Source organism: Pristiophorus japonicus, chromosome 13 (genome assembly GCF_044704955.1).
Source record: "Pristiophorus japonicus isolate sPriJap1 chromosome 13, sPriJap1.hap1, whole genome shotgun sequence".
NCBI classification, from domain to species: Eukaryota; Metazoa; Chordata; class Chondrichthyes; family Pristiophoridae; genus Pristiophorus; species Pristiophorus japonicus.
This window is the reverse complement of record NC_091989.1, coordinates 165,282,031-165,307,310: the sequence shown is the minus strand read 5'-3', so window position 1 is coordinate 165,307,310 and position 25,280 is coordinate 165,282,031. Positions and strand designations below refer to the sequence as shown.

The window sequence follows — 25,280 nt, the reverse complement described above, 5'->3', positions numbered from 1 at the left end:
GTCAGTGTCCCATCACATGGGGCCATTATTGCAAAGGTCAGGATGTATTCATGGACATGGGGCCGACTGAAGTACAGTGTGAGACCTGTTCTTCTTTGAAGGCAGTGTTGCGCCATGAAGGTAACCACATGTTAAGGAGGTGCAAACAGCTGCTTGAATTGCCAGAAATCGATGTAACTATTTGTACTGCGTTTTGTTTTGTGCATGCGACTGTCAAGCTCCGCTCCCCCCCCCCCCGCCAACCCTGAATCATTCCCTCCATGTGGTGCCGAGAAGCAGGACCTGAGGCCCGAGACTGCCGACCGGATCTCGGCGGGAGGCTGAGAGCGGTGGCGGGCAGAGAAGCGGCAGTGGGCCGAGATAGGGATGGAAGAGAGAGAGAGACTGAGGGGAGAAAGAGACTAGGAGAGAGAGCATGGCTGGGGAGAGGGAGAGAGAGAGACTGGGGGTTGGGGGGGGGAGAGAGAGAGGCTGGGGGGAGAGAGAGAAAGAGAGACTGGGCGGGGCGGGTAGAGGGTGAGACTGGGGAGGGAGAGGGAGAGACTGGGGAGGGAGAGGGAGAGACTGGGGGAGAGGGAGAGAGAGACTGGGGGTTGGGGGGGGGGAAGAGAGAGGCTGGGGGAGAGAGAGAGGCTGGGGGGAGAGAGAAAGAGAGACTGGGGGGGGCGGGTAGAGGGTGAGACTGGGGAGGGAGAGGGAGAGACTGGGGAGGGAGAGGGAGAGACTGGGGGAGAGGGAGAGAGAGACTGGGGGTTGGGGGGGGGGGAAGAGAGAGGCTGGGGGAGAGAGAGAGGCTGGGGGGAGAGAGAAAGAGAGACGGGGGGGCGGGTAGAGGGTGAGACTGGGGAGGAAGAGGGAGAGACTGGGGAGGGAGAGGGAGAGACGGGGGAGAGGGAGAGAGAGACTGGGGGGGGGAGATAGAGACTGGGGGAGGGAGACATGAGTGGGGGGGATTGGAGGGGAAAGAGGGAACTCAGGGAAGACAGATCACATTCCCCTACAAGAGACATCGTTGGAGTGGATGAAATCTAGAAGTCACGTCGCTCACTATTCACTTCATACCCAATAAATCTGTTAACAATTCATACACAATGCCCATCTATGGTGAGGCTGGTGGGGGGGGGTGTAAAGTCATGCATTTGCGCTGGTGTAAGGGGGGACTTCGGCTGGGGGAGGGATGCACTTACGCTGGGATAAGGCACTTTGGCTGGGGGAGGCGGGCACTTGGACTGGGGTAAGGCACATTGGCTGTCCCTTGCTGTCTTCTGGGGAGCTCTGTCCTCTGTCGTTTCAGGAAGTCAAAGTGGAGCGAGTTACAATTTGCAAAGTCAGTGAGGCCTTGGGATGGGTGGTTCCAGTTGCACATTCCTGTGAAACTTCAGGGTGCAGCTTATCCTCCAAGTGAACCAATCATAGACAAAGGGTGGAGCATGGCCGCCATTTTGGCAGTACAAATAAGCGCATCTGTCAGAAATAGTAGCTGCATTTAATGCATTTTAAGCAGCGTCTTTGTAATACTAATGGCAAATTGTGAGCGCCATTTGCCTGATAAAGGCGGCTGTCTAGGATAAATGGGGACAGTGAGAGTAGTGGGGACTGCATTAAATGGTACAAAGAGTAAGGGACTGGAATTAGAATAGATGGCACCAGCACAGGTGTAATGGGCTGAATAATCTCCTTATATACTGAACTTTCTATGATTCTCTGTAAGCAATCAATGTACGTCTACAATTAATTCACAGGTGGACAAAAATGATGATGTTTTGAAAGACAGTTGATAAAACTCAACACGGTAATGAAAAATCTGGTGAGGCGATTCACATTATTCACTAGAATTTCAGCAGGACTTGCATACTGATTTCCACTATTTGTACTTAATATTTGCTTCAGAAATATGCAAGGCTTAGATGCTTCAAAGTCAGAGATATTGTCCAAAGCACCCCCAACATTATACCACCAATAGCTGCCAGACCCGATCTACTCAGGTTGAATACATACTCAGATCTCAGAAATGAAGGACAATATTGTAGCAGGCTGTACTACCCAGTACCCACAAGATTATTCCTTTGAAAACTACTACAGCATTTCTGAACTAACAATGGAATGCAACAAAGCCTACTAATCCCAATTGATATTTCCTACTTCTTAAATTGCAATTCTTGCCATTAACTTCCATGTTAATTTCCTGCATTATAAAATCAAGTTTTTAAGCTAGTTTACTTAAAATCTAGTTGCACAGTTTTTATATCCATCATTTCCTTGTGACCCCCGTCTTAGTAAAGTACATTACTTTGCATTTAACCCCTTCCAATCAACTTGTCCAGATGCTATTGGGATCCAGCGGTCATCAATGAGTTTACTCTTTATGTAGCAGCACTTCCCATTTCACACATTTACATATTAAAGATTCCATCTCATTTCACAATAATAACAAATTTCATATTTTATATTTCATAACAGAAGCGGTCAAATTTGTTAGCTAACCCAGCATGCACAAAATAAATAAAAATGGTGAAAAGAAAATCTGGTTAAAAAAATCTTTAAAGCTATTAACCACATTCAAAAATAAAATAATGAACTACACGCAAAAAGGATTTAGGTTTAAAAAAATAGTAAATCAGCTTGTAGTAATTGGGTTGTGGACAATAATTAAGTGATAAATTCTAGTAATGAGGTAGTGCATGAGATATTAAAGTTTTAATATGCTGGATAAATGCCAGGATAACAAATTTATACAGAACGTAAAGGTTGTAATGCTGCACGCAGCAGTTCAATACTAAATAGAGTGGTGTTATACCTTTTGCTAAATCAGAAGATACAAGAAGCAATAACTCCACAGATAAGTGCCAACACCAGTAATCATTCACACACTGAGCACTTCCCTGGGTTTTTATTTCTCACAGCTTTACTTCTGAAGTGATTTCTATTTACAGGACTGGGCAACTCTCTGGATTTCTGTGTCCATTCATTTTCTCCACTGTTGACAGGAGTAGTCACACTGGAGTGATGTAGGCCTAAGGGCTCTGTCTTCTTGTCAGCTACAATGCATTGTAGGGAGGTCAATGGTTATAATCTCTTCAGTGATTGATTACTGGTCGGAAGTTTTGGTTCCTCTGCTGAATGTCATGACGGGGCTCCAGCAGTTTGTTGGTGAATATAACAATGAGCAATTTGCCCTCGCAATGTAGAAGAATGTACCAAGTGATGCCCCTTTCCCCTCCACTGAAGCCCTCTTGAATTAAATGAGTTGCTTTTCCAATCAGTTCTACTTTGACCACATTGATCTTAAATTCATTGCTTTTTTGCAGATTATACTATATCTGTGAAAAAATGAACAATTGGAAGCATAACTTATTTCCTCCTATTTTGACTCTCAAGTCTGGGCAAAACTAACAACAAAAAGGTTTTTAATCAAATTAGTTAAAACTTCAATTCCAGCAATTCAGAGTGGACACTAGTCCCAGTCAGCCATGCACCTTTTAGTGACAGTCTCATTTTGTCAATTGCTGTATTCAAAAGATCAAGAAGGATGATAAACATCCCAGTACAATGGAAACTTTAAAAAAATCTACTCCTTGCTGATTTTCCTTCATATATCATATAATAAAACCATAGCTTTGTTTTGCTAATTCAAAGGGAATGTGGGGCACTTCACCTGCAGCTAAAGTAGATTTGAGGAAGTCTATGACACTGCAAAGTACGGAGGAGTATTCATTGTGGTAGTATGGATCTGCTCCACTGCCGTGCATAGTACAGCAATACCCTGCATTTGATCTAGGTTCTCTGCTCAGAATCACAATGCTGTATGCTGTTGATTGGGCCTATTTATGCCGCTTCCTCACAGTGAGGTACTTACACAGACTAATTATATTTTACTAAAGAATCTCCCGTGGAGTTGCTCATGGTAAATTGGATAATACGCTGTTAAGAGTTGTATTATTATACTATATAACATATTGTATATTTTTATGCTGCTAAAATGGAACTGCATTTAAACTGGATTATTCCTTTAAGGTCAGCAAGTCTGTTGCTGTAGTCAAACATAACTTGAGGTCACTCATAGTTTAATCACTGGGAACTTTGCAGATTACAATATGCTTGCTAATTTCAGATTGCACCCGAGAAGCACCCAAAATCTCAAAATTGACTTGTTACTCTAACAAACTGTTACATCTAGAGTATGATGTCTATTTGGGCCAATTCCGCATATTTAGATGTACCATTTTACTAGCAGATCTTCCATGGTGCTACTCATGATACAACAGAGGATGCTCTGTTTTATCACGACAGAGACATTATACCATGCAAAATGTAAGTGTATGTCCCTTAAAGACCACAAAGTACTTCAATGACTGTAAAGCGCTTTGAGATGTCCGGTGGTCGTGAAAGGCACTATATAAATGCAAGTCTTTATTTCTTTCTTTCGGAGCTGTTAAGTAAGCACTGTCTGAGTTCATTCAGTTGTCAACGGAATGAACTCAACCAGTGTTTACTTAACAGCAACTACACTTTGTAGCCTTAAGCAATTGCAAATATTCTGGTTCTGATATTTTGTCTTCTTGGAGAGTTCTTTTGTTTTGTTGTACTGTTATTTTGTTGTACTTTTATTTGAAATTTTAACAACACAAGTTTGAGTGTGAGGTTTGAAGTATAACAAAGACGTGTGATGGACAGGATATGTGCGCTAGATGAACCTTTTTGTTAATTATCTCCTTATATCCTGTGAGGGCTGAGTTATAAAATATTAACAGTGTGAAGAGATTAAAACTGCAGGTTTCTGTTCACCTGCAGTCTCTAACCATTTCCACACCATCACCTATGACAGTGACAAACACAATATAGTCATTAGCAAGGGAAAACCTACGGGAATTGCTTAACCCCAGAGCAAACAGTCTTGTGGATTCACAATAAATTGGAGGGGATGAAGCAGATCTTTGCACTTCTGCACCTGGGTGTATTGGATTGTTTGGCCACAGTAAATACAGCAACATTAGGTGGGGAGGGCCATACGTCCTAACAGAGTCCAATTTTTGTTCGTTAATTTAAATGGATGGAAAATCAGGCAGACTCCATTACGTGTGTGCTCCTCCCCACACAATTATCCTGTAATAGCCCGCTACGCAGGAACATGAACTGCTCTACTGTTTTTCGGTGTATTTATAGATAGTGGGAGACGATTACTGTTTCCAATGGCTGAAGGGTCAATAACCAGAAGGCACAGATTTAAGGTGATTGGCAAAAGAACCAGTGGCGACATGAGAAAAAATTTTTTTAAGCAACACATGATTAGGATTTGGAATGCATTGCCTGATAAGGTGTGGAAATGGATTGAATAGTAGCTTTCAAAAGGGAATTGGATAAATACTAGGAGAAAAAAGTGCAGCGATATGGGGAAAGAGCAGACGAGTGGGACTAACTGGATTCGTCTTCGAAAGAGCTGATGCACTCAATGGGTCGAATAGCTTCGTTCTGTACAATACTATTCTATGCTTCTATGATGTCAAGTATGTATATAAAAGAGTACATTTCACCATGCATACACTGTACAATGCTGGATAAAAGAGTTGTGCTACACATGCAGATGACATTTGCCCCTCTACATATAGGCATTTTCATTTAAATCTGGAGCAGTCCAAACTGGGCCACTTTAGGGGCTGAATTTTCGCCGACATTCTGCGCAGTTTTTTTGACCTATGCTGTTTTTTTGGAGCAGACTAAAATCTGAAAATTTTGCCAAAGTATCTGTGCCATTCTAAATTCTAAAGTACTTACATCTGATTTTTTTAGTTCCCGATTTTTTGACGTCACTGGAACCTGCTGGGTGCGCCATTTCTGGCCATTTCAGCGAGTTTGGCAAAGTCGGATTTTTTCAAAAACAGCATAGTGCACCGTTCTGAAAAACCTTACCTACATTTAAGAAAATTGGCACAGGGAAGAGAAAATCGGCACAGAGAAGACACCTTTGTTTTAGTGGAGCTGAAGACACGGCATGGTGGTGGTGGTGGTGGGGGGGAGGGAGGGTCTTTCGGCCCGGCACCGGTGGGGGGGTTGGGGGGAGGGGGCGGAGGTGTGAACACTTGCTTGTTGTGCAACATTTCTCTACATATTGTTCGTAGGCTCCTGGTTTCATATATTGAGATTCCAGTCCGTTGTCCCAAGTCTCACTTAGTGATCTATTTTACAAAGGGGAAATGCTTTATTTGTGCCTCAGCCCTTCAGTGTTTCCCTCGTTCCCCTGGCAACCTCAGTTTTTTGGTGCAGGTCTTAAGCTCCACCCACAGCTTAAGAACAATCTGCGCCACTCCGAAATGAAAGGTTATGCCGGCGAAACTGGGAAAAAAGTTTTTGGTGCAGTCGGGCCACTAAAAAAATCGAACATACCTCTACAACTGCGCTAAAAAAAAGTCCATGTGGAATTTTGGGCCCTAGATCTTTCCAAATATACAAAGAATGGGATTCAGTTAGATTGCTAACTGTTGTGTACTACATAAAGAAAAACAGACTATGGTAGAGTAAAGCATGATCCAATTATAATGGGTTGCATCAGCTCAATGTAAAATGTTGTATGTCAACCATGGAGAAATCATCCAACTTCAATACATTGAATAATTCCCATTGCCTGTCAGGTATCCAGGACAAAGCAGCCCTCTTGATTGACATCCAGCTCACCACCTTAAACAATCACTCCCTTCACCTCCGGCACACCATGCAGTGAGTAGCAACTACAAGATGCGCTGCAGGAACTCATCAAGGCTTCTTCAGCAGCACCTCCCTAACCCATCACCTCTGCCTCCTAGAAGGACAAAGACAGCAGGCACATGGAAACACCACCACTTGCAAGTTCCCCTCCAAGTTACACACCATCCTGACTTGGAAATAAATCGCCGTTCCTTCATTGTCGCTGGGTCAAAATCCTGGAACTCCTTCCCAAACAGCACTGTGGGAGGACCTTCACCACACAGACAGCAGTGCTTCAAGCAGGTGGCTCACCACCACCTTCTCAAAGCCAATTAGGGATGGACAATAAATGCTGGCCTTGCCAGCCAACGCCCACATCCCAGGAATGAATAAAAAAAATACTGGCTAAACTAATTTCAAAGTTCACTCTTTAAATATTTTGTGATCTATTATGCAAGAATTATGCTCACACACAAATACAGATATAAAGCACTTATCAACAATTTATAATTAATCATATTCTAAAAGTAATATGTATAGCTGATGCCCCATTTAATGTTGGTCAATATGATTTGGTTTACTGAAATAAAAACCATATTGATACAAAGATTTAACATCCTTGAAATGCATGTCTTGTAAATGTTTGCAGCTTACTGACTTCTGAATTAATGAATCAGTACACTTTTCCTCAAAATAAACTAGCTATGTATAGATTATTCCAATGTTTAGAATAATCTAGTGACTTCATTACTATTTTGGAATTTGATGCATAATGTACCTTGCTGCAGAACTCCTCCAGGAAACCTTATTCGTTACTGTTTAAATGTTGAGGCACGAATTGCATTTGCATGCAATATGGTTAACATAATGCTAGGTATCATCTTTAAAACAGCCTTTAACAGCCATATAAAACATCCATATAGAAAAGGTTTTAATATGATTCCTCTGCTAGCAAGGGAGTTAAAACCAATTTACATGATATCAGGGACTGTGGTGATTTAAACAGTATTACAGCAAGTGGATAGAGCACTAAGTAATGCCTTTTCATTTGTTGGAATGTTTTATTTTGTGTAATATGCCAAAATTTGGATTGTTTCTTTTTAATATCAGATTTGTTTTATAGGAACCATTCACAAAAACTGTAAAGAATGGCAAAAAAAGGTCTCAAATGGTAGGTCACAAAAACAACTTACATTTATATAGCACTTTTAACATAGACAAACATTGCAAGGCGCTTCACAGAGGCATAATCAAAGAAATGAGGACTCCAAGCCATTTTCTATGTTTCTATTAAAGGAGATAGTCAGAGTGGTGATCTACAGCTTGCTTAAAGACGTGAATATTAAGGAGGATCTTTAAAGGAGAAAACAGGAACTCCAGGGAACTCTAGGTGGCTCAAGGCACAGGGCAGCAAAGGAAGGGAGGATACACAAAAACCAGAGTCAGAAGAACAGAGAGTTCAGGTGAACTCTAGGGCTGGAGGAGGTTACAGATAGAGGGAGCGGCGAGATTATGAACAGGTTTAAACATGTGGGTGAGAATTTCAAATCTGAGGTTTGGGGGAACCAAGAGCCAATAAGGTCAGTGAGGGCAGGGATTGTGGGTTGAGCGGGACCAAAATAGGTTATGGGCAACAGAGCTTTGGATAAGCTGAAGTTTGCAGAGGGTGGTGGATGGGAGGCCAGCTAAGAGAGTATTGGATCAGTCGAGTCTGGAGGTGTCCAAGTAATGGCTGAGGGTTTCAGCAGCAGATGGGCTGAGGTAGGGCTAAGATGAGCAACAGAGGTGAAAGTATCAAATCTTTGTGATTGAGAGGATAGGAGGTCAGAAACTCAGCTGAAGATTGCGTAGGATACTAAGGTGGTGAGTAGTCTGGTTCAGCCTGAGACAATGACTGCGGGGCGGGGGGGAGGAAATTGAAAGCAAAGGTATGGAGCCATTTTTGACTATTTGAAATTGGTAATCTTCCACTCGCGAGTTGCACCACTGCTTGGCAAGGTTGCAAAGGTGCAATGCTGCATCTCGCAGGAGAAAAGAATATGCAGAGAGACTTAGTCCATTCTAATAAAGTACATGCTGCCGACTGATTGGAAGCAACAATATGCAAAGGTCAACTTCCCGCACCATATTATCCTCCTGGCTGAAGGAGATCAATATTACAAAACAAAACAAATGGGAGATTTCCCTAGAAATCCAGGTCATTGTAAATTTAAGGTTCAATTAACATTGCAATTAAACTTTTTACAACATTTCACAATTCTTTGTTTTTGTATTTCAATATCAGTGGTCCAATGTAAGCAGCTTTATTCAGGATTATGCTTTTATTCCTGTGGGAATGTGTTTAGTGCTGAATATTGCTACTTTCTACGTTGCTTTCATCAAAAAGTTTCTTTCTGGTACGAGGACCTATTTGAGGATGGTCACGGTAGGAGAGTCCATCTTTCTTTAAGTTGCACAGTAACACGTCCACAGAGTGCAGTTCAACAGCAAACTGAGGTAAATTACAATTCTTTTAATTGTGCCATTTTGAAATGAAGTTAACAGATTTTAAAATGGAACCCACAGACTGTGGGAAACATTCCACAAATAGCAAATGTTCTAGTTCACAGACCAAAGAGACCTTGGGAGGCAAAGTGAAGAGAGAGAACATAGAAGCTGAATTGAATAACAAGATAAGGATAGAATAGAAATGAAAAACTATAGCAACTGTCCGGACTTACCATTTAAGGCATACAGAAGTCACACTGGATGAAGCATTATACTATGTATTAATCTATCATCATGTATTAATTGTAACTTGCGTAATTACGTAATGACTTCATCTGAAATTGTAGAAAGGAAGATGCCTCCGGCCACGTTTTTGAGTGTTCCTTATGGAATACTCCCCTGCTAGCTTGTATCTATTAATTAATAAAACTGCATTTACTTTAAGGTTAACGGGCTCCGATTGGTGGTTTGAAGTTAACCCTAACCAGAACACAATAAACAAAGCTAGACCTTTCACTCACCTCTCGGTCCAACATTGTAGGTGGCACCACAGTGACAATGTCTCCTTTCTCTGGGTCTATGAAGAACATGTTTGGAGATGGCGTCTCTGGTGTCTGTTTAAGGATGCTGTAACGCAGAACTGCGTTGTCTGTATTGGGGTCGTCTGCGTCATAAGCCGTCATTCGCATTACAGTAGTTCCTAGAATGAGAGTTAGAATGACAGTTTAGATCACTACTTTAAATTTTTTTTGACATCTGCAACAGTTAATGTCGGGAAATGCTCTCCTGATATTTTCCTACCCAGCCCCCTCCTCAGTGCTGTGTCTGATGATACCAATAAATGCATTGTTAGCACAGAAGCCTGGGTGCAAATATCAGCAGAAGTTGAAGCTTGAAGTTGAAGGTTTAGTCCAGCTACCCAAGCCTCTAGCGTCATACATCGTTTTTCTTTTTTCTCTATAGTTCCTTTTACAAGTTACAAGGTCAGGAGCCGAGGCCCTTGGGAGCATGTATATCCGCTTAGAAAACAATCATTAATAAGTGACAGATTCACACAAAGTGTGGGTGGTCTAATCAATCACAGTGTAGGTGATTTACAATCTGCTTCTTCCCTTCGCTCTCAAGTCTGAATCCTTTCTTCCATTTGCATAGGAGAATAACTGAGACCATAAAAAATAACATCCATAAATTGATCCATTTCAAGATTCCATTTCAAGATAAACTGTATTTAACATGTAGCTTGCTTGGCTTTAAATTATCCCTTTTACTATAGGATGGAGTTATCTGTGGTGTACTCTACAGTATAAAATGTACCATAAATGTTACAATTTACAGTAGCATTAACCCACATCCCCTGGGCTTTCATCATCATCATCATCATAGGCAGTCCCTTGAAATCGAGGAAGACTTGCTTCCGCTCTAAAAGTGAGTTCTCGGGTGATTGTACAGTCCAATGCGGGAATTACAGTCTCTGTAACAGATGGGGCAGACAGTGGTTGAAGGAAAGGGTGGGTGGGGAGTCTGGTTTGTCACACGCTCCTTCCGCTGTCTGCGCTTGATTTCTGCATGCTCTCGGTGACGAGACTCGAGATGCTCAGTGCCCTCCCGGATGTTCTTCCTCCAGTTTGGGCGGTCTTGGGCCAGGGATTTCCAGGTGCTGGTGGGAATGTTGCACTTTATCAAGGAGGCTTTGAGTGTCCTTGAAACGTTTCCTCTGCCCACCTGCGGCTTGCTTGCCGTGTAGGAGTTCCGAGTAGAGTGTTTGCTTAGGGAGTCTCTTGTCGGGCATGCGAACAATGTGGCCCACCCAACGGAGCTGGTCGAGCGTGGTCAGCGCTTCGATCCTGGGGTTGTTGGCCTGAGCAAGAACACTGACGGTGCGTCTATCCTCCCAGTGGATTTGCAGGATCTTGCGGAGGCAGCGTTGGTGGTACTTCTCCAGCACTTTGAGGTGTCTATTGTATGTAGTCCAAGACTCTCAGCCATATAGGCGGGCGGGTATTACTACTGCCCTGTAGACCATAAGCTTGGTGCCAGATTTGCGATCCTGGTCTTGAAAGGCTCTCTTCCTCAGGTGACCGAAGGCTGTGCTGGCACACTAGAGGCGGTGTTGGACCTCGTCAACGATGTCTGCCCTTGCTGATAATAGGCTCCCAGGTATGGAAAATGGTCCACGTTGTTCAAGGCCGCGCCGTGGATTTTGATGATCGGGGGGCAGTGCTGTGTGGCGGGGTCAGGTTGGTGGAGGACCTTTGTCTTATGGATGTTTAGTGCAATGCCTATGCTTTCATATGCCTCGGTGAACTGTTGACGATGGCTTGGAGTTCGGCCTCTGAATGTCCGCAGATGCAAGCATCGTCCGTGTACTGTAGTTCGATGACAGAGGATGGGACGACCTTGGGTCTAGCCTGGAGGTGACGAAGGTTGAACAGGTTCCCAGTAGTTCTATAGTTTAGTTCCACTCCAGCGGGGAGCTTGTTGAGAGTGAGATGGAGCATTGCAGCAAGGAAGATGGAGAAGAGCGTTGGTGCAATGACGCAGCCCTGCTTGACCTGGCCTTATTCCCTCCGGCGACGTCCCGGCCTCCCACCGGCTGCTGGTCCCATTCAACTGCAGAACCCCTGGCAAGTACGTGGTGCGCACAATGGTGGCGGCTACCCTGACCTCTCCTGGGCTTTATGGGTTTTGTGAATGAAGCAATAATGATGCTTTGAGGCAAAATGGTCTCCATATGCCTCAGATTGTTTTACAATTGGAATCTATTTATGAGGGCACAAGGTCAAGATTCAACATTTACAGATTATCCCTTAGAGTGCTGACTGGTTTAGTTTGTCAACAGAATCCTACTTTCATTTCTTAACATCCATGAGAATGATACTCAACAACACTTCAATAAGTGGTAATGGCAAACATCAGAAACAAATGTTGAGTGAATTTCGGACGTCGGGTTTATTTTCAGAAAAGATTATTTTCTGTCATGTTTTATTCAATATTTACATTGTTTTTCCATAATTGAGCAGTAATATAATTACAATTTTAAGTTGCATAACACCCAGCCAGAAAGATCAGAATGGCTAGTACAGTCCTGTGCATTCCAAAATCTCTATTGTAACAGTCAGGAATGTTGGATACTTTTTAGAGACATCCCCTCTCTTGACAATACCTAGTTAACCCCCTGTTGGATAATTTGTGTGTGTATTGGGTGATGGTGGAATCGAGCACAGCTGGGAGGCTCATGTTTGAATAGCCTGCTGACACTCATTGTCCAGTCTGCTTGAAGAATGGCCATTGGGTAAGAGGTAAAAGGGCGAGGGACCACACTGGAGCACACGTCAACACCTTCAGGAGAGTAATGGGGAACCATAGGAGATGCAGAACGGTTGAAGTTCAAGTTACTCTTCACGACGTGTTTTTTACATTTAATACAGTAAGGACGGAAAATATTTGTAAAAGTAAAAAAAGGTCATATCAGGTTTCACAAGAAATATTAAACTAACATTTCCATAAATGTCATATTTGCAAAGTATCTTATTTTGACCCAATGATCTGACGTAAGTCGGTTAATTATTTATGTACAGTTCTTCAAACAGATTACATTGTGCAAAAACCACAGATGTCTTGTTCTTTGATGCAGTCATATCAGGATTTAACATCCTTGAAATGAGACCTTATGACAATGGCCTCAAAAAAAATCCCTAAGTAAAGCAAATACTTGCTCATCCCAGCATTGTAAACAGTTGAACTGGCTGTGGGAGATGGCTGGAATACAAACTTCTCATTAAACAGAGCTGGAGCTACTCTTTTACTGCCTGCATTGCAATGTAAATAAAAGTACACTTGCACCAGTCTGACTTTCTGAAATGAATTCCTGCTGCAATTTTATAACCTTCAATTCATTCTTGTGATGAGTATACTATGTTCGAAGGATATACATTTTTCAAAGAATTCTGGTTTAAATTTAGACATTGATAGTGCAGTGAATGAAGAAAAAGGCCAGTCAGTGGAAGAAGGGAGACAGTGGGAGCAATTTTCAACTGTCTGCTGTCTGTTTCTCACCTGAAAAACAGGTGACCAGCAATTGAAAATCGGGAGTACCTCAGTCACCCTATTTTCACACAAGGCCAATGTGGAGCAATTTTCAGGTGGATCTGTAAATGGGCGAGTTAAAACAGGCAAATCAGGGTCCTACACCAGTTGTAGGACATCAATAGCAATTCTCAGATCCATTTGTCCTTTTTGACGGGCCCGCCTGAAAAATTACAAGTTTCCTGGACCATTTGTTTGAGCAGCCTGCAGCGGCCAGGCCCAGGAAAATTGTAATTTTCCAGTTGGATCTACCAAAAAGACTGGTCCACTGCCAGGCCACTTAAGATCTCCCCTGAGATCATTACCCTTCCACGGCCCTACCTGTTGGCTAGCTCAACATGGGAGCCAAGCAATAGAGCAGCCTCCCAAAACTGGCGAGCTACACTTCGCAGCCACAGCTCACTGGTGGTTTGCTAATAAGGCCTCAAAATGACTTGGGCCTCATGCTAGCATGGAGGGGTGGGAAGAGCAGACATTACTTCAAAATCGCCCCTCGGTATCTCCTCAGATTGTCAAGGAAAATAAAGAAATCCATTTCACACTATTGGACCACAATAAAATAGATGAAATCCCATGAACTGCCATGTAAGATGGATACAAGTTCCTTCTGCACTAAGAAATTTGGACACACACCCTTTATTTTCTCACTACCACCAAACAAATAGAAGCACACCCACTTCCTGCTACCAGTCGCTCCTATCTGCTGCACCTAACAACAACAACTTTTATTTATATAGCACCTTTAAAATAGTAAAAACATCCCAAGGCACTTCACAGGAGCATCATCAAACAAAACTTGACACTGAGCCACACAAGGGGATACTAGGGCAGATGACCAAAGATAACGCCCATTTGCGTTTGCCATCAATTTCAAAATATTGGTCCGTAATTTGCGATCAGTGGCAAATCTCCCCATTCATGTGCTCCATGCCATATTTTCAAAGAAATAAGAGGATAAAATTGGATTGCAGTATTTTGAATCTTATGCATATCCAAATATTGCAACAGTTTAAACAAACTCAGAATTGGAATTGAGCTTTGACGTACACTTCTAGTGTACACTAGATTAAAGATAACAATTTGCTGTTTTAAACTAGATGAAAACCTTTCACCCCAATCATGAAATGTTCTGAAACTTCTATGATCTTTTGCATCGTCTGAGTATGATTGACCTTAGGAGTTGAGATCTATTTACATCACTGTATTGGGTTAATGTAAGGTTGCATTCACACAACAGTTTTGCATTTCATCCCATTATTTTTGGGATTGTGAGCTAGATTTTTTTCTGCTTTTGCTTCACTCTATTAAACTTTACAATTCATCTGCCAAGGAATGAATTAAACCTTCTGCCTACCTTTCCCCTATCATTTATTTTATGCCATCAGCCCCTAAGTTTCCATTTTCGAATTTTTTTCCATTACATTACGTTTAACGAGTTGTCCATGTATTTTTATCCTTCTTCCTATGTGCCTTTTGATTCATTATGCCAGAGAAATGAGAAGAAACAGGAATTAATTTCTGAGGTAAGAAACTATTCACTTGATGTGGGAAGTTGATAAGCAAAAAATGAATTTGCAGTGAATGATAAAACATCTGAATTTTTTGTTCAACATATTACTCAATATTAAATTGAAGGGAGAGAATCTGACAACTAGCTAGACATAAGATATAATTTCATATCCTGATAATTTGGTTACTGGTAGACTGATTTAAATGATAAATGTGTTGCAATGTCCTTCCCCTGCTGTAAGACCAGTTTCAGCATTACGATAGGAAATAAATGATAGTGAAGCTAAGAAATCTTTCAAATCTTGATTGTAATAAAAGGTGAAAAAAGGAATGAAGTCATAGCTAAATGAAGTCTTCAGATGTTGAATCTTTGCAGCATATGGATTCTGAAATACCAACTGCCTATTTAAAAATGTACCCACTAGCCAAATATCATTTTCATAGAATCCTATTCTATGATTATCATAAGTTTCTTATTGCATTAAGCGTGTCATTTTGTAATTAATGTTCCCATTTCGATGAGCTGTAGCTTCTTCCAGCTAAACATTACGAAGATCAAAATCATCATTTTTAGTTCCCCAACAAATTGCATACCCTTGGCACCATCGTCTTCCTTGGCCAACTGCATCAGGCTGAAACAGACTTTGCAATTTTGGCATCTTTTTCATCCCTGACTTGAGCTTCCAACCTCATATTTTGTCCAGTACAAAGATCTTCTACTTTTCCTCGACAATATTATCCACTTCCACCCTAACCTCAGCTCATCTGCCACTTAAACTCTCATTCATGCTACAGACAATTACAGTACTTCAGTGCTGGCTTGGGCAGTCTTGCAGTCTTGCAGTCACTGCAGGGAGCAGCGCGTGCTGCTGCAGGAGGGCGATGGCTGATTGCAGCATGGGCAGGTGCAGCAGGAGTGGCGAGGTTGGGATGAAGGAGCGGCAAGAGTTCATAGAGGGATGTGATCGGGGCCCAGCAGAGGCGAAGGTTCAGGGCCCAGAAGAGGTGAGGGCCCAGGGGCAACACGGGCCAGCCTACACTGCAATATGTGTGTGCACTAGGTCCGTGCAGCAGAGCTGGTCTCCAGTTGTCTTGGTTAATCCTTGCCACTGAACCAAGACCTAGCTCTGTCAAGCCCGTGTGGTGGCTGGGGTGCAACGGCCACCACACGTTAAAAAAATCCACGCATAGGCGTCTTCCACCCTTCAGGATGTAGTTCGGGATATGGAATATCATTGAAACACCTGTGAACTCAGCCGTTTTCGGCATGGAAGCAAGTCATCCTCGTTTCGAGGGACTGCTTATGATGATGATGGGCAGTCTTGCAACCTCCACCTTCGATAAAAACACAGCTCATCCAAAACTCTGCTGTCCGTATGGTATCACCAAATCCTGGTTACCCATCACATCAGTCCTCAATTACCGACAATGGTCCCTGGTCCACCAATTCCTCAAAATATTCTCATTATTGTATTTAACTCCATCCATGGCCTCATCCCTCCCTATCTTTGTAACCTCCCCCAGCCAAACAACTGCCCCCTCCCCCCAACTCTCCATTCCTCTGATTCCGACTTCCAGTACATCCTCTGGTCTGTTCACTCCACCATTGGCAGCCGTTACTTCAGCCACTTAGATCCCACTTTCTGAGATTCCCTCCCCAAACCCCTTTGTCTCTTTACCACCCTATCATCCTTTAAGAACAACAACACAAATTTATCTGGTGCTTTTTGTTATATATGCAGACTATAGATATACTTCCTGTGTAGTCACTGTATAGTTGCATAAGATGGAGACTTGTTTATCTGATGCACTATCAATAAGGTTTACACTGTGTATATACATGCTGGCACCACCTGAAGGTGCAACTGGTGGAAACTGGGGTTTCCTGTCCTGCTCTGGTGGTAGGGGCTGTATAAAAGAGCAACCACCATGCGGCTGCCTCACTCTGGAGTTAGGAATAAAGGACCAAGGTCACTACAGTTTGAGTACAACACATTGCCTCGTGGAGTCATTCATAGAAACATAGAAACACAGAAAATAGGTGCAGGAATAAGCCATTCAAGCCTGCATCACCATTCAATAAGATCATGGCTGATCATTCCCTCAGTACCCCTTTCCTGCTTTCTCTCCATACCCTTTGATTCCCTTAGCTGTAAGGGCCATATCTAACTCCCTCTTGAATATATCCAATGAACTGGCATCAACAACTCTCTGCGGCAGGGAATTCCACAGGTTAACAACTCTCTGAGTGAAGAAGTTTCTCCTCATCTCAGTCCTGATTAGCCTACCCCTTATCCAAAGACTGTGTCCCCTGGTTCTGGACTTCCCCAACATCGGGAACATTCTACCCGCATCTAACCTGTCCAGTCCCGTCAGAATCTTATATGTTTCTACGAGATCCCCTCTCATCCTTCTAAACTCCAATGTATAAAGGCCCAGTTGATCCAGTCTCTCCTCATATGTCAGTCCAGCCATCCTGGGAATCAGTCTGGTGAACCTTCGCTGCACTCCCTCAATAGCAAGAACTTCCTTCCTCAGATTAGGAGACCAAAACTGAACACAATATTCCACGTGAGGCCTCACTAAGGCCCTGTACAACTGTAGTAAGACCTCCCTGCTCCTATACTCAAATCCCCTAGTTATGAAGGCCAACATACCATTTGTCTTCTTCACCGCCTGCTGTACCTGTATGCCAACTTTCATGAACCATGACACCCAGGTCTCACTGCCCCTCCCCTTTTCCTAGTCTGCCGCCATTCAGATAATATTCTGTCTTCGCATTTTTGCCCCCAAAGTGGATAACCTCACATTTATCCACATTATACTGCATCTGCCATGCATTTGCCCACTCGCCTAACCTGTCCAAGTCACCCTGCAGCCTCTTAGCGTCCCCCTCACAGCTCACACCGCCACCCAGTTTAGTGTCATCTGCAAACTTGGCGATATTACACTCAATTCCTTCATCTAAATCATTAATGTATATTGTAAAGAGCGGGCGTCCCAGCACTGAGCCCTGCGGCACTCCACTAGTCACTGCCTGCCATTCTGAAAAGGACCCGTTTATCCCGACTCTCTACTTCCTGTCTGCCAACCAGTTCTCTATCCACGTCAGTAATTACCCCCAATACCACGTGCTTTGATTTTGCACACCAATCTCTTGTGTGGGACCTTGTCAAATGCCTTTTCAAAGTCCAAATACACCACATCCACTGGTTCTCCCTTGTCCACTCTACTAGTTACATCCTCAAAAAATTCTAGAAGATTTGTCAAGCATGATTTCCCCTTCATAAATGCATGCTGACTTGGAATGATCCTGTCACTGCTTTCCAAATGCATTGTTACTTCATACTTAATAATTGATTCCAACATTTTCCCCACCACTGATGTCAGGCTAACCGGTCTATAATTACCCGCTTTCTCTCTCCCTCCCTTTTTAAAAAGTGGTGTTACATTAGCTACCCTCCAGTCCATAGGAACTGATCCAGAGTTGATAGACTGTTGGAAAATGATCACCAATGCATCCACTATTTCCAGGGCCACTTCCTTAATTACTCTGGGATGCAGACTATCAGGCCCCGGGGATTTATCGGCCTTCAATCCCATCAATTTCCCTAACACAATTTCCCGTCTAATAAGGATATCCTTCAGTTCCTCCTTCTCACTAGACCCTCGGTCCCCTAGTACTTCCTGAAGGTTATCTGTGTCTTCCTTCGTGAAGACAGAACCAAAGTATTTGTTCAATTATTCTGCCATTTCTTTGTTCCCCGTTATAAATTCACCTGAATTCGACTGCAAGGAACCTATGTTTGTCTTCACTAATGTTTTTCTCTTCACATAGGTATAGTACAAACATAATACTTTTAACGTAGAAAAAGCTCCCAATGCCTTCACAGGAACATAATCAGAGAAAAATAGACAGTAAGTTATTACGAGGTGTGACTAAATGCCTGTGTGGGTTTTAAGGAGGTCAGGGAGGTGGAGAAGCAGAGAGGTTTGGACAGATCCTCCTTAAAATTCATCTCTTTTACTAAGCTTTTGGTTACCCTACCTAATGGTCCAGAAATTGCGGTCAGGGACTTCCACCAGGTGGATGCCTCCGACCGCAAACATTTCTACAAAACTAACTGGTGGTCCCGGAGGCTTGCAGGCCTGGGCCTCTATGCGAAGGCCTTCGTAGATGCACACATATCCCAGGAGTGTATGGGTTTCGTATGCATCAATGTGATCATGTGGGCCGGCCCAACCTTATGGAGTAGGGAGATCCCCATTCATACTTATAAGAATGAATGGGAATACCCTTAAAAACACAGAAACACTGAAAATAACTATAAAAAAACCAGTACATATTTCAAATGAACAATAATGGAATTTAATTAATTATTTAAAACAAAAAAATGTATGTTTTGAAAAATAAACTTACATATTTTAAAGGGTCTAAAAATAAACTTACCTAGGATTTTAAATGTTTAAATTATTTTAAATAATATATTTTTCTGTATTAAAATTCTTACGCTGATAAAAACAGGCCTTATGCCTGCTTTTTTCGGTGGTAAGAATTTGAAGGATATTCGCTGGACAGGCGTTGGGCAAATAGCCAACTCTCCACCTGCGGAGGCCCTTTAGTTTTGGATGCGTGATTGCAAGTTCCGGGTTTAGGCGCATGCGCTTCGCATACCTAAACCCAGAACTTGTGGGGCCCCCACGGACGCATGCGCACCTCGTACTCGCCTATGTTGAGCGCAATTTCAGGCCCTAATATCTCACAAGAACACAAGAAATAGGAGCAGGAGTAAGCCATTTGACAATTCGAGCCTACTCTGCCATTTACTAAGATAATGGCTGATCTGATCATGGACTCAGTTCCACTCTCCTGCCTGCTCCCCATAACCCTTTATTCCCTGATCGCTCAAAAATCTGTCTATCTCTGCCTCCACAGCTCTCTGCAGGGAATTTCACAGATTTACAACCCTCTGAGAGAAGAAATTCCTCCTCAGTTTTAAATGGGTTGTCCCTTATTCTGAGACTATGCCCCCTAGTTTTAGTTTCCCCTATGAGCGGAAATATACTCTCTGCATCCAACTTGTCCAGCCCTCTCATTATCTTACATGTTTCGATATGAACACCTCTCATTCTTTTGATCTCCAATGAGTATAGACCTAACCTACACAACCTATCTTCATAAGTCAATGCCTTATCTCCAGAATCAACCTAGTGAACTTTCTCTGAACAGCCTCCAATGCAAGTATATCCTTTCTTAAATACGGAGACCAAAACTGCATGCAGTACTCCAGGTGTGACCTCACCAATATCCTCTCTGTTTTTATACTCTATCCCCCTTGCAATCACTTAGCCTGTCTATATCCCTTTGCAGATTTTTTGTGTCCTCCTAACAATTTACTTTCCTAACCACCTTTGTATCATCAGCAAACTTGGCTACATTACACTCGGTCCCTTCATCCAAGTCATTAATATCTCCTTCTTTGCTCTGTGTCTTTTTTTGCCTCACACCATTTTCTTTGTCAAAGGCGCTATATAAATTGAAGTGGTTGTTGTGTACATGCCGAGGGTGTGAATAATTGACACGCAAGTTACCCAATTTAAACATTTCACAAATATATTCAAATCTGCCTGTTCTCAAGAGTTTGAACACACTCATTTCAAATGCTCGGATTTAAAATATTAAATAGTGTCAGTGTACATGTAGATTTTGTTGTGTAAATATGTACAGAAATTTAATTGCAGGACATAAAGATAAAACAAATCCAAAGCATTATTTCAAGATTTTATATTCGTACCTACTTCTTCATTAAAATTAGCAAAGGCTGGAATCCCTTCCCCCCATTACAATGGAGAGAAGCAGGAATTCCACTGTTTTTCATTCTTTATCCTTTTTATAACTGAGGAGATATCTTTGAAATAAAAGTACAGCTTTACTCTAGCCCTTTATATTTTTTTTATTCATTGGATGTGGACGTCACCGGCAAAGCCAGCATTTATTGCCATCCCTAACTGACCTTCAGAAAGTGGTTGTGAGCCGCCATTTCAGAGGGCAGTTAAGAATCAACCACATTGCTGTAGGTCTGGCGTCACATATAGGCCAGACAGGTTTCCTTCCCTAAAGGACATTAGTGAACCAGATGGGTTTTTAATGACCATCCGGTAGTTTCATGGTCACCATTGCCGATACTAGTTTTTTATTACAGATTTATTTCATTAACTGAATTTAAATTGCCGAGCTGCTATGGGATTTGAGCTCATGTCTCCAGATCATTAGTCCAAGCGTCTGAATTAACAGTAACATAACCACTACGCTACCGTATATTATGGGAACTACAGCTTATGGCTCTAGATGTGACTAATTGAAAGTTCAAATATTGAACTCACAGATATGTTTTATGGTGAATACAGTACTAGGAGACAATAATTTATCCAGTATAAATATATAACTTTAACTCCATGCAAAGCCAAGTCACCTTTGTTGCTTTAAGTGTGGTACTATCAACATAAAATCCTTGAAAGCAGATTTATATCAAAAGAGGAAAAGAGATAGTTCTAGTTATCATTTTATCACACAGTGATAAATTTCAACATTCTTTAATGAGATATATCAAAAAACCAGAGGCAGAATGATATCCTGTTACATTGCTGCTAAACGCTATTAGTGTCTTGATGTATGCCATTAATGCTATTTAGCAGCCTTGAGTCATATTTTATTTTCCACCCATGAGTAAGTTCAGTGCGATGGTGGTTCAAAGAAAATAAAATGTTCACTTATGTTGATAGGAAATTGCTCCCAAGCCCCCCTAAAATTCTAGAATCCAACATCAGAACCTCTGTCCCACACCAGCCAGGAGTCCCCCATAGTCCCAATGTACAGCCACTTTAAATACTGACAGTCTGTGTCGTTATTCCTCCCAGTGCTTCGGAGACCTAATTACAGTAGTACAAAAGTGTAATGAAAAAATATTCCAGTTATGATTTGAAGATTCATCTGGCTGAGCATAGGTGAGCATTGCACTGCTGAATGAAATAGTTTTGTTGCAAAATATTGCTTTCGACACTGATGGATGTAGTGGTAATTAAATCTTGCCATAAAGTTATATTTTCCACCTGTTGCTGGAATGCATTTAGCCTCGGTCACAAATTCCCTGCATGCAATTTCAATTTCTGCTGTGAGTTGCAGACATTTATGCCACATGTATAACATGATCACACCTCGAGTTTTAGATATGTAGTACATCCATTCAGTTGGGTAATGTGCATCATTTCTTTCTCCCTCTTCATTCTTCTCCTGAAGCATTGACTCTCATGTTGGGTACAGTTCCGCAGCTGACAAGTAGAGCCACTGAGTGGCCCAACCATATAGGATCTCTTCCAAATGGCTATTATTCTTGGATGAGCTTCAGCAGTGCAGCAGAGTCTGATCCTGTCCTCATCGGGCAAACAAACAGGTTGACTTCCAGCAAGATTTGTTATTAAGCGATCAAAAACAGGAATGCTGGCCAATTATCCCTTTCCAACCCAAGGGCAATTGTAGAATTGCTACTTCTGATCTGTTTGAGATTAGCCAACTAAGCACAGACCTATGATCAAACTTAAGAACATAAGAATTAGGAGCAGGAGTAGGCCATACGGCCCCTCGAGCCTGCTCCGCCATTCAATATCATGGCAGATCATCGACCTCAACTCCACTTTCCTGCCCTATCCCCTCTAGAGACCAAAAATCTATCTATCTCAGGCTTGAATATACTCAACGCCTGAGCATCAACAGCACTTTGGAGCAGAGAATTCCAAAGATTCACGACCCTCTGAGTGAAGAAATTCCTCATCTCTGTCTTAAAAGGCTGGCCCTTTATCCTGAGACTCTGTCCCCTAGATCTAGACTCTCCAGCCAGATGAAGCAATCTCCCAGCATCAACTTGGGACCATCATTTAAACAGTCTGATGACAGAGGAATGTCTATATTTTGATAGCTCATAATGAACTACTAGGACTCTGGTCATGGCATAGATATTTAATTCACTCTAGTACGACACTCCTGGGGCATGATTTGCTTGCAGTTTGTTGTTCCAAGCTGTTGACCAATGATGAAAAGTCTGGCAAAGAGATGGATGTCACTTCTGAGGATGAATTAGCTTGAAAATAGGTTGGAAACTATTCATTTGATCAATAAAGAGCCTGGGGGTGGGGGGTGGGGGCGGGGGCTGGTGACTTGGGTCAATATGCACATTTTGGCAAGATTTACTTTCTCCATTGACAAAGATTAATGAACTGAGGCATTATATTCTGGTGTAGAATTTACTTAATGCATATACAGAACCTGATATCTAAATATGAGAATTATGTTACTCAAATATTCATTAATAAAGTCGTAGCAGATGTTCAGCAAATCAATGGGTATGCTTGTTGATACATTGGGCCAGCTCAAATCGTCACATTTAACTCAAGCCAATGTCTGCCACCAACACTTGATACGGGTGATTGATTTGTTTCTATTACCAGCTCAAGGTAGTCGAAGGTATGCAAGCCAAATGTCATGTGTAGCTGCTAACCTGATCTGACCCTTTAAGGCAACTGCTGAGATCCTCCCTATCGGGAAGTGGTTTAAATAAGTCATAAAGTTCATTATTAATGCTGTTGGAAGTTTCTCTAAGTTGGCAGCTGTTTGACTTCTCTTTATGTTAACTACAACCGCTCCAAACTATCTCAAGGTCAAATAACATGCTTTTTAAAATTATTCAGTTATGATTTGTCGGCGTAATAAGAAAAGTGCAGCATCTGGAGTGGATGATGGGCTGCCTGCAGTGAGGGTGCAGATGAATTAACAAGAGTAAAGCATGGGCTGAAGCAATATGGTGCTTATTATTGGTATGAGGTTCTTTTTCTGCAGTGAATGACAGGAAAATAAACATATATATTTTGTCTATAAGATAACACATCTGTGGAGTATGGAACAATGCAGTCATACAGCTCAGGATTGCGGTGATGTCACAAATTGCGAATGTGAAGATCAAGCAGTCTTATCAATTGTCATGTCATCTCTGAAACGTGTTTCTTTGCCGATCCTATTCAATCTGATACACACAGGTGTAGTTCCTTGAGGCACAATTATTCCATATTTTCTCAGTGTTTTCTATTAATTTGCCAATTGTTTCATAGCAGACTCAATGAATTACAGACTTTTAGAATTAATTAATATCACTTAAACTGAGATACTACTGTACCGAGTAATTTAATCTGAAATGATATTGTAACACCTGGTTGAATTGCAATGATATCAGATTTTTATTTCACTGAATGTTACAGGGAATAATATACTCTCTGTATATAATAAAGGGCTAATGATTCACTGTTGGCTCCTTAAAGAAGGGAGAAGATTCAAATTCATGTTTTGTCTTCTTTAATCTGATTTGAAATTTGAAGTACCAATGAATTCTTAATTATTCACCCATTATTTTATCTATAAACAAGTAGTCCATCTGCTACGACTTTATAAATGAGTATTTAAGTAACATAATTCTCATATTTAGATATCAGGTTCTGTATATGCATGAAGTAAATTCTACACCAGAATATAGTGCCTCAGTTCATTAATCTTTGTCAATGGAGAAAGTAAATCTTGCCAAAATGTGCATATTGACCCTAGTCACCAGCCCCCACCCGCCTCCCCGCTCTTTATTGATCAAATGAATAGTTTCCAAGCATTTTCGAGCTAATTCATCCTCAGAACTGGCACATCCGTCTCTTTGCCAGACTTTTCATCATTGGTCAACAGCTTGGAACAAGAAACTGCAAGCAAATCATGCCCCAGGAGTGTCGTACTAGAGTGAATTAAGAATCTGTGCCATGACCATAGTCCTAGTAGTTCATTATGAGCTATCAAAATATAGACATTCCTCTGTCATCAGACTGTTTAAATGAAGCTACAGGGATTTGCACAGTACTACTGCCTCTTTATCCAATTTGGGATGTGTTATATTCAGTTATTTATGGGACATTCAATCACTGCATCCTCACGTGACCCATTACTCCACTAAAAAGAGCTTTATACCCACAAGGGCGCTGATATAAATTCTGCAATAATAAAAATAAAAAAATGAGGCTAGAACCCACCAGTTTTTTAAATTAAGAAAGGAATATAATTAGTCTTTTTTTATTGGAGTGATTTTTAAATAAAGGTAACATCATAGCTTTGTATTGATCAGTTAATAAAGATAATAAATGTTTCTGTCCTGTGCAACTGTCCACTAATGAACCATTAACTTTGCTGCTTTAAAAAGCCATTAATGTCCCTCTGGAGAAGATGGGGAGATGAATAATTACATTAACAACTTACGACTCCATACTTTAGTGCTGCACAATGGTTGCAGCTTCAAGTGTTGGTGTTGTAATTTTTTCAGTACACCAAAGGCAAAACATATGGGGTCATAATTTGCTTAGGGGTGAAGCTAATGGCATCTGCCATTAGTTAGACTTGCCCTTGCAAATTTATGTTTTTACATTTTTTGGGGGCAAGTTGC

The 25,280-nt window shown here is 41.8% G+C and overlaps 1 protein-coding gene across 1 annotated transcript in view; it reads right to left on the bottom strand.

The window, feature by feature from the left end:
• Positions 1–25,280, bottom strand: part of cdh13 (cadherin 13, H-cadherin (heart)) — a 1,269,498-nt gene that overhangs the window by 387,149 nt on the left and 857,069 nt on the right. The window contains exon 7 of the mRNA XM_070898241.1: positions 9,687–9,865. Coding sequence (XP_070754342.1) covers positions 9,687–9,865 — 179 coding nt within the window. The remainder of the gene's footprint in view (positions 1–9,686; positions 9,866–25,280) is intronic.